The following is a 10,361-nucleotide window of genomic DNA, read 5'->3' as shown; positions in this document are numbered from 1 at the left end:
CATTATGCTCTTTTTATATGTAATTTGCTATAAAGGAGACACTATATGAACATACTTGCTAACAGCTGTGAGATCTGATCTTTTGTACCGGTATACAAGTACCTAGAACGGGATGTACCATGTGATCAGTGCAACATGTAGATACTATGGTCTTATGACGGTAACTCATACAAGTCAACTAGTGCTGCTGAACAAACAACAGACGTATATTCTATATGATGGAAAGGTGGCTGATGTCATGTACTTCGTGGAGGATCCTGTACACAGCCAGAAGCACAATTTGTTACAATAAGCCTGACAAATCACCTACCGAGACCTTGGTAAGAGTGCCACATCCCGACTCATCTAGTAGTCTGCCAGTGCTCCTGATGACACGGTCACCAATCACGTTGCTGCATCAAGACATTTGCCAGCAGCCACTAGCACACAGGGAACAGCATCACATTGTTCCTGCCCAGTGGAAAGCTGGATTCTGCAAGAGGAAATCCTGCAGCTGGGTAACTTCTAAACTCATCTTTTGTGTGGCATAATGTTTGAAGTTTGTAGCTGCCGTGTTCAGATCACTGAGGTAGCTGTAATGTGATCTTTAAGCCCACTCCAAAAGTTTAAAGCAAAGATTTTTATAAATGTAAACTGTGTTGCTGCACTTAAGGTTTTTTTTTGGGGGGGGGGAGGAGTGTCAGTGAGTGAAGAAAGTACACAGGCAACCCCGTCTCCCGGAAATCATTTTTCTTCTCAGCCTTCAGTAATTTCAGTGGGCTTTAAAAGGCGAACTGAGGTTAGTTGTGATACCACATGTTGCTGCCAAATTGTCATTTCTCTGCTTGTGTGTAATCACAAAAGAAGCCCTGCCTTCACTCTTGCATAATCTCAACCATATTGCAAAAATTCCCCTTCCGTAGCCAAGGGCATGCATACATTCCATGTGATTGGACAGTGATGGGATTAAGACGTATTTTAAAATACCATTTTCCCTTTTAATGCTTTGTGGTGGCTTCTAAGGCTGTTTCTCTTCCAGTTTGGCTTTACACTGTGGCCTTTTTGAATGTGTGCTCTTTAATAATCTGTGAATCTTCTGGCTTAATGTTTGTCAAATGGATTTTCTCTGAGGTTCACTTTATTTGGGAGCTGTTCCTATTGGTTGAGGGGCTCAAGATCACTGTATCACACCAAACCTGAGGGAGTTTTGTATCATATAGTATTGTTTGGTATTTAAATTGTCGCTTACCATGGGAGGGCACTGAGGAAAGTTTGGTTCTGGTGGTGTAAGCCGAAATATGTCAGTCTGAGCTAGGCTTTGGAGTTGCTGTGAGCAAAAATAAACTTTTAGGTAACGGAGTCATGGAATGTTGCTACAGCTGCTAAGTACACCTATATACTGCTGTGACAGAAAGGTGGCTGCCCTCCCCTCTTTGAGTAGGGGCTGTGGCTCAGTGGAAGAGCCTCTGCTTCGCATACAGAAGGTCCCAGGTTCAATTGCTGGCCTCCCCAGGCAGCAGGTGATATGAAAGACCTACCTGAGACCGTGGTGAGTGGCTGCCAGTCTGAGTAGACAACACTGACTTTGTTGGACCAATGGTCTGATTCAGTCAGTATAAGGCAGCTTCATGTTTGTTCATGTCATGTACCAATCCCTGTCACTTGAGTTTTGAATGTGCAGCACTAGTCGGTGGGGGGGGGGGAGAGAATGTTAGAAAGCTGAGTGGGAGGGGGGGAAACAGAGTCAACTAAAGACTCCAATAAATGTTCTGGAGAGAAAAAGTTTCAGGTGAAAATGAATTTAAGCTCGGAAGGGGTTTGGGGTTTACATATATTTCTTGTAATCCACTGAAAAAAGAAAAGGGTTGCCTCACAGCAACAGCACAGCTTTCTGCTAACATCCAAACAGCAGCTACTGCTAGTGTTAAACCCTGCTAAGGAAGTAAATCTTTTGTAATTCTTTTGTAATCCTGCCTTCTGTGCTGGGGTGTACAGTTGGATATTGCCAACCCCATAAAATGCCCAACAGTTCCAGGATTGGATCAGCAATATTGGATATCATGAAAGGTACTCCCAAAATTTAAAAGACCATTAGTTTCAATGGGCCAGGTCTACCACCCATTGAAACAGTGGCCCTTTAAGCTTTAAACGGCGTTTAAACAGCTGATATGCCACAGAACAGATGAGGCATGCTTCTCTCCCCTCTTTCCTCCTTCCTGCTGCCTTGGAGGGGGGATGCAGACACTTCAAAAATGTTGTAATTTTGTTCTGTGGTTTCAAAAAAGGAATTACCGTATTATTGTCTCACTCAATTTTGGGTGTACTGATGATATATTGTAATAATACTCCTGACATTTAATGAAAATGATAATCACGTCCTTCCCACTATAGAATTACAATAATAATTTTTGAAGTGCTCACCTCTTATTTTGCTTTTCAATCGCATTTACAAATTATTAATCATTCCCCACAATAACAAAGTCATTCTCATTATGACATAGCTATCATAACACCATCTGGGTCCTGCTTATTTAAAACCCATTGAGGGGGATGTCTTTCACAAATAAAAGCTGTACATAAAGAGGCTGTTAGAGATTAACATAACCTAATACAACTTGAGATGGTGCTTATTGTGAACAGGTCCTAATTTGGAAATTGCCAATGCCCAAATACAAGGATGAGGCATCAGTCTGAAAGAACCCAGCTGTAATGTGTGTGTGTTGGGGCTTCCTCAGCCTATCAGCACATACATTCTCGAGCCCTGTTAGATGGTTAAGAGGGTGGGTGTGTTTAACTATTCACCATTTTCATACTTGGCTTGCTTCTGTACATAGGGCTGGGAGATCATGTGGCCATATTTGTTTATATAATATCAGTTGGACAGTCCTGTATCTGACAATTTTCTGGAAGTAGAATAAGGTATCCTTATAGCTTTTAATTCCAGTACACCAATGTGTCATTTTTACATCATTCTTAATGGTTGCGTTGAGTGGATCTTTTTGAAAGGGAGTACCAAAACTAGTTCACCACTACTGAGAAGGGCTAGGAACTATGACACTGTCCACTCATGGGCAGGTTCCATGAGTCTTCCACTTAACCTATTCCATTTTGTTACACTAGGACATAAGTTTCATGATCAGTTACAGTTTGTTGTATTAGTTGCTGAGGCTATGGTTATGATCATCAGGAACCTTCCATCATGAATCAGTACCAGCTGATTCATATGTTTTTAAGCAATTAAATTTGTTTGCTGGTTTGATCAGTGTATTGTTTACTTAATAGCTTGGATCCTCTCGAAGATCTCCACAAACAGCAAGGATGATTATCACCAATTCCCTCCCATGTTTTGCAGACCTCTAACACCTTCCTCATGCTGTCCGTGGGGGGAGGGGGGAGAGAGTACCCTGTCTCCCAGCAGCAGCAGTTCAGGCTGCAGTGGGAGGAGGGAGGTAAAGAGGCCACTATGAACAGATGCTTCTTCCATTTACAGAAACTATCAGTTGATATAAACCATCATCTATAAGCTGTCCTGAAGTCCCTCTTTAAACTCTGGAAAGACAGGGAAGGAACCCAGAGAACTTATCCTTACTCTCAGTACTTACAGTGTTTGAGCTTTGAGTAACATCCTAGCAGCTCCATCATAAGCCTAGTCTATCAAAAGTAGGGACACTATAGAATGAAGCATTTATTATCCCTTTTCATGTCTGGAATCGATAGGATAAAATTTTTAAGACTGTAGTTTCATTATAATTATGGAGTTAATGTTTGCTTCAACATTGTACTACAAATAAGTGTCTTCACATAGAACTTAGAGTACTGAAACAATAGAATCTTTACAAATTACATACAGTTCTTTATTAAACAACTGTAAACACTTCACTGTAAAAATCCGTAAAACCTTTTTAAACAAACATTTTGTAAATAGATTCTATACTACAATAAAAGAATTTGAACACAATTATTTACATGCAATACTGACAAAATTTGGCACTTTCTTGAAAGGAAATGTACAAAACACTTTCTTCTTAAAAAAAATTTCAACTTATAAAAACTTAGCTTTACTATCATGCACTTTGCAAATACCTCACAAGCACTTATGGCACAGCTACCAGAGAGCTCCAGGCTCTCACCACACTTTTTTCCCTACAAGATCAGCTCAGATAACTTTTAATGTGCTTCCATAAGTTTGTTGCAAAACCACCTGAACATTGTCAAGGATGAAGTCAAATGCCATGTTCCAAACAGATTCCACAGACTGCTGCATTAGCCTGCAAAGAAGAAAAGCCACTCTTCAGAACAAATCATCATTACAGTCAAGAATAATTTTTCTATAGCAGGATACTGGGGAGGCAATGACATCTTTGAAAATGGTTATTTACTTATTTTAGCTACTGCAAATGCACCATTTAAAAAGATTATTTCAATGCTAGAAGAAAACAAGCATAGTGTTCAATACTGTCCTTGTTCTTGATACAAATTGTATAGAATCAAATTTTTGACATAAAAGATAAAATTGTATTTGTGGAATAAGTTACAAAAATATAAAATGCACAAAACTCAAACCTTCTAAAGGTGTTTGTGAGGACAAAAGGGGAGGGCATATATGCTTTCCTGAGCTTTTTGAGGAACAAGATAAAATCATGCTACTAATTAAATAGTCCCACTAAGTGACTTCTCAAGTTCAAAGCATTTATCATACACATGGTATGAAATTTAAGGCTAAACCTTCACAAAGGAACTAACGTCATTGGTCCAGGTGAACTCTTTCATCCCGATGAAGAAAAATGTCTCGATCCCATGCAAGTGACCAAGAAATGTACATTATGCAAAAAAGCCTTTAGAGGTGCAAAACAATGAAATTATGTGGGAGGTGGACAGAAGTACAAAGGAAAAGTTGATGAATATAGAGCATGAAGATGTTCTTGAGTCTTCAACTTTTTTATTACTGTTCTTCTGCGACAACAAATTTTTCTACCAACATATGTAAATTAATAACCTAAAATTAAGCTACCTTTTCATATACTTTATAACCAGATCTAACTTCTCCAAATCTTTTTCCTCTATAAGATCAGTACAATACTTCACAACTTGTAGGATGTCTTCCTCCATGGGATCTATGTAAAAAAGTTTGATACAGAATTATTAATGCCTCGAATTCAAGGAGAAGGTGCCAAACAATAAAAAATGTAAATAACTGGTTGTGCTGGGGGGGGGGGGGGGAGAGGGAGAGAATTTCTTGGATGTCGATTTTTCAGCTAAGAACAGTTCTGTCTTAAACCCCCTTTTTCTAGAGCAGTTTGTTGCCAGCACTTATATTGCCAGCACTTATATTTCTATAGCCCTGTCATTAAGGTTTTTTAACATGATTATGGCACAGACTGACCAATATTCTTCATTCACAAACTTTACCTAGAGCTCAGTGGGGCAAACTGCATCTTAGTGATCCTGTTACACCTTCCTGCAACTTTTGACAGTCTTGTTCTTAAAGTATTGGTGATATGTGGGTCCAAAGATATATTCATTGTGATCTGCTTCACACACATCTAGTAACCTTACCTCTTGGAAGGTAAGCAAAGTACTTTCTGTTATCGTGGAGAGTGGTGGCATCCGGTATAGAAATAGAAAGTTTGTAGTGCAGTCTTTCAAATAATTTCCCCCCTCCAATTACATTATGCATCTTCTAATTAAAACAGAAGTGAAACTTCAAGATTACCTGATATAGTTGTAATCCATTCCTTGAGTAAGGCTTTTACATCATTGAATTCAACAGCTCCAGCTAGATTAGGGGCCTGTGGCCTAGTAAAAGAAGGTAACTGTGGCTGTGAAATGGAAGGGCCTGAACTATTCACAGTGCTTTGAACTAATTCCACCTGTTTAAAAAAACGAGAGAATTTTCTTTTCTATCTTTCCAACCACAAACCTTAAAAAAAAGTCCAACTTCTTCAGCCACCCATGCAGAAAACATAATCAAATGCTTTTGCATTTGATATTTGAGGGCTGTATTTATTGGAGATAAAATTACCTGGGATTTGTCAGTGGTTGTTCCTTCCTGGTTTAGGAAGTCATCTATTAATTTCTGTGGGCTTCCAACAGAAAAAGCTGCATTTTGTGTGGTGCTCCCAAAGAGTTTGTTTTTCAAAGGACTGCGGCTCTTTTTTACTGGGCTGGTTTGGAGGTTTTTCTTGCATTTTTTCTTATTTTTCATAACTGGTCTCAAGTTTAGTAAAGGATTCTTTGACACTGAGTGGGAAAGGAGTAAAACAATGAATATGTTATCTAGCCCTTGATGGTTAAGTAAGATTATCCTCATTTTAATTAAATTTCTATAGAGGACACCATCACTAGTATTGATTGGCCAATGTGTTATTTGAAAAAAGCTGCAACTACAAACTTACCAGCGGTATTTGCGGACTGCTGGAAAACCATTTCTACATGTTTTTGCCTTTGATCATATGCCTGTCTGAGCTCCTCTTGCAACTCTGAAGGCAGCGCAGCAAAAACCTCAGGGTCCACCTGAACAATGAGAAATCCAACAGTGGTTATGCCAACTGGCGCACAAGAACTTTTGATGTTTACATTATAAACATTAATGATAAATTGATTTCCATTCAGTGCTCACAAATAGCATTAGTTAAAAGCACAAAAATATCTACTGATGTTTGTAGCTGTATACACGTCTTTAAAGTAGCAAGGAGTTAAAAAGCTTATACTACTACTACATGAAGAGGCCTACTGGTATGTAATTAAGCAAAAAAAATAATTATTTCAATACTGTTCACCTGTGAAAATGCTGGTAGTGCTATTACATTAATTCCCGCATCACTGCTCGATTCTTGGACATCTGGTATTTGTAAGAGAACAGCTCCAACTGGCTGTGTTGGAAAGCTAGTGCTGCATCCATTTACTGGTTCTTTTTTGCTACTACTGCAAATCTCTGTGTGTTGAAGAGAATACATTTGTTCTACTTGTTCTCGAAGATCAGGGGGAAGGGCTTCCAGGACAGAGTGATCCAGCTTTATACAAAAAATAATAATGTTAAGACTCAGTTTCGGGGGGGGGGGGGAACCAACTCCTAACATCTCTGTACACGTGCTTCCCTCCCACCCCCAAACAAACCAAAAACAGCTTTCTTTACTACCTATCTTCATCAATGAAGTATATAAAATACAAAGAGGCTTTCTTAGTGCAAGTTACTCATACTCAGATAGTAAATATTTGAACTTGTGTAACACTAGCATACTGCCATTACTTGCATAATTGTAGGTATCAGCCCTGCCCAGGTGCTTCTAAGGCAGGATTTATGATGCACTACCCCAGTGGTGCCCACTGACTGCTTTTTAAAAGTGGGCAGTGCCAGATGGGGCTTTTGCCCAGGACTTCTGATTGGCTGTGCATCCTGTTAAACATTGTGATTTTGTAGTTAAGCCCCCCTCTCTCCCCTGTATCAGAATTCCAAAGATGCCCGCAGGTTTAAAAAGGTTGGGCACTCCTGCATTATTATCCCACAGTGGACATCAATGTCATCAGCTCACAGATTTTCACAATTATAAATTGATAAGAAGCGCAAACTATTTTTTGTCATGATTAAAGTATTAATTAACTAAAACGCAGATAACTCAGACAACTACAAGCTACACAGAAAACAAAAATTCCCAACTGAACTGTGCTATCTGCCTCTAGAGAATAGTTTCTTTCTGCACAAAGTTTTATAAAACTTAGGAGCATGAAGTGAAACTAAGTCACTAAATTCTCCCACAAAAATATTTTTATCCTATAGTTCAAGCCCATCCTTTCCAAAAGAATTGAATAATCAAATATTAATCTAAATTTTTACTTCAGCAATATTTAAAGCTCAAGAAAAGCAGTAGGTATATATGAGATAAAGCCTCACCAATCTTGGTACTTAACTCTCACCCCATAACTATCATCCAATAAAAGGGAATAATTCAATAAGGAAGAAAAAAATTCAGCTCTCTCTTTATAAAACTGTTTGTCTCAGAAATGGAAATTTTTACCTGGGAAGCTGATGGAACCTCAATACTTAAATTAAGTGTTGGCTTTAATTTGACAGGGGCGTGCAAACCATTCCAATTGACTGCAGGCTCAGATTTGCTGGTAACATGATTGACATTAGGTGTCAGGTGAGGTGGTAGCACCATACATGATTTTGATGCAGAAGGTATTTCAAGATCCACAGCAGCCGCTATAATTATAAATGCAAATGATATACAAATTCAAAATCATTTCAAAATAAACATGCTTGTGCTATGAACACAATCAGACCACTCTTCTGCTCTCATATCCTCTGTTACAAAGCTAACTTCACGCTTTGCAATACCAAGTACTTAGAATAAGTTTTTGTTTTAAAATATTCTTGCTGACAGGTATTTTTAAAAACGTCATACAATCCACACCTTCATAAGATGTACTGAATTTGTTATGGTATTACAAAGAACAATTGTAGCTAACTTTACTGACCTTCCTTATGTTGTTGTTCTGCGTTATTTGTAGCTTTTGGAACTTGCAAAAAATCAATAATGGAACTTGCACCACCGGGCAAGAATCCAGACTGTACCGACGAGCAAGAGGAAACTGCTGAAGTTGTTTTATGAACTGGAACTAACTGATGCACTTGAATGCCAACCTTTAAAAAAAACAGAAGTTTATGGCAATTTAAACAAAATCCTGCTTCCATAAATTGACAATAAGTTAGGAAATTATTTAAGTCCTCCTAAAATCTCACCAGTACTGTATATCTCCAGCAATTTAAAGGTTATTTTATTTATTTATTGTTTCTATTTATATCCCGCCCTCCCGTGCCTAGTAGGGCTCAGAGTGGCTCACAAGAACATATGGTACAATAATTAAAACTGTTAAAACCACAATAGACTCACTATATTACATTTAAACCATGAAAGATGGTGCATTAAAATAAGCATCCCGTATTAAAATCAATGATGACCCTACAGAGAACAGGGGGTACAACAACTAGCAGCTGCCCAGGTGATAACTGGGAGGGGTACTAGGTGGAGGGACCAAGTGGCAAACAACATGGAAACTCAATAGTCTCAAAATTTAGAAATCTTTATCAGAAATAAATTATATTATCCATTTCTGTTTTGGCAGGCTTACTTCAAACCTGAACATTCCGCAATTAAAAAGCCAGTATTTTGACCTTCAATAAAGTATATTAATTTATAACATGACACTGCTGTAAGCACTTGTCCCAACGACAACCAAAAGCCACAACAGGAGACTGAGTAGTCCAAAAGAGTTGGTTTAATGGTATCACAGGCAAGCAGAGCTTAGAAGTCCAAAGACAGCAATGGGGGCAAATGGCATGCACTTGATAATATAAGAACATTGAAAAAAGCGTTCAGCAATACAGTCTCATGAGATTACTTCAAACAGTCTAGAGGCATCCCAGCTCCCACGGGCACTAGCTAGCTTCAAAGGGAGCAGGAATGTAGTTTAGAGAAAACAGTCCTTGAACAATCTGTGGAGGAAAGTCTGTGAGAAAACGAAACTATTTGAGACTCAGCGAGTAGGCCTGACAACTGCTTGTACTGCAAATTCTTGATGGCTGTTTTTGTGTGTGTATCTTAAAGCAGAAAGGGAAAACGGTAAAAAAAAGTCCCAGTGATTTAAAAACTCACCCCTCTCATATCAGATATATTCAATTTCATTGTGTGAAACATATTTAACATCTCTTTCCCAATCACTTTGGCACTGTTGGTTGCATGGTCAAGAGTCACTGTCCTGAAAAGATATACATTTAGAAGTGCATGAAGAGCTTAACTTTAGTCAGTTGTCATACAAACTAGATATAAACTAGATATAAACCAGAAGGTTCTACTACAAGCTTGAGCTAAACCATAAAGTAGCAAACTGATGTGCTTAAACCCGGAAGGCTGCTTTTTCTAGGGAGAAGCAGCTTTGGGAAAGAGGACTTTCAGGGAAGAAGCCACATGCCTAACAACCCTTTATTTTGCTGCTTTATGCTGCTATTTCCCCCCTCCAAACCCATTCACCCTCCTCCACACCAGCTTCCAGACATGCATCTGTAAGAACACACACCAATCTGGAAATCTGGAGGAGGAAGAGAGAGGCAAAGCAGCTGGAGAGAGGAGTTGGAGTGGAAAACGGTGGCCAGTGGAAGGTTTAAGCATCCCACTCCCTTCTCTGCTGAAACTATCCTAAAGCTTCTTCCTGAAAAAGATAAACAAACAAAAGGTCGTTTGGGTTTAATCTATGGCAGGGGTCTCTAACCTTGAGCTTGACACTTTCGAATTTTGAGAATAGGAAACAGGCACCACTACAGAATGGCTGCCATGGGACCCTGGGGACAATCAAAATGTTAGGAGTTTGCAAGCCAAGCATCT

The 10,361-nt window shown here is 38.9% G+C and overlaps 1 protein-coding gene across 2 annotated transcripts in view; it reads right to left on the bottom strand.

Moving 5' to 3' along the window:
- Positions 1 to 3,809: 3,809 nt before the first annotated feature.
- Positions 3,810 to 10,361, bottom strand: part of REV1 (REV1 DNA directed polymerase) — a 50,655-nt gene continuing 44,103 nt past the window's right edge. For both annotated transcript variants that reach the window (XM_056861764.1, XM_056861765.1), the window contains exons 15-23: positions 9,636 to 9,738; positions 8,458 to 8,623; positions 7,995 to 8,182; positions 6,759 to 6,992; positions 6,375 to 6,492; positions 6,002 to 6,219; positions 5,693 to 5,849; positions 4,991 to 5,093; positions 3,810 to 4,247 (exon numbers count right to left, since the gene is read on the bottom strand). In XM_056861764.1, coding sequence (XP_056717742.1) covers positions 4,136 to 4,247; positions 4,991 to 5,093; positions 5,693 to 5,849; positions 6,002 to 6,219; positions 6,375 to 6,492; positions 6,759 to 6,992; positions 7,995 to 8,182; positions 8,458 to 8,623; positions 9,636 to 9,738 — 1,399 coding nt within the window. In that variant the 3' untranslated portion in view covers positions 3,810 to 4,135. The remainder of the gene's footprint in view (positions 4,248 to 4,990; positions 5,094 to 5,692; positions 5,850 to 6,001; positions 6,220 to 6,374; positions 6,493 to 6,758; positions 6,993 to 7,994; positions 8,183 to 8,457; positions 8,624 to 9,635; positions 9,739 to 10,361) is intronic.

Source organism: Euleptes europaea, chromosome 16 (assembly GCF_029931775.1).
Source record: "Euleptes europaea isolate rEulEur1 chromosome 16, rEulEur1.hap1, whole genome shotgun sequence".
Classification (NCBI taxonomy): Eukaryota; Metazoa; Chordata; class Lepidosauria; order Squamata; family Sphaerodactylidae; genus Euleptes; species Euleptes europaea.
The sequence above is the reverse complement of the archived record's forward strand: the minus strand, read 5'-3'. Positions and strand labels throughout refer to the sequence as shown.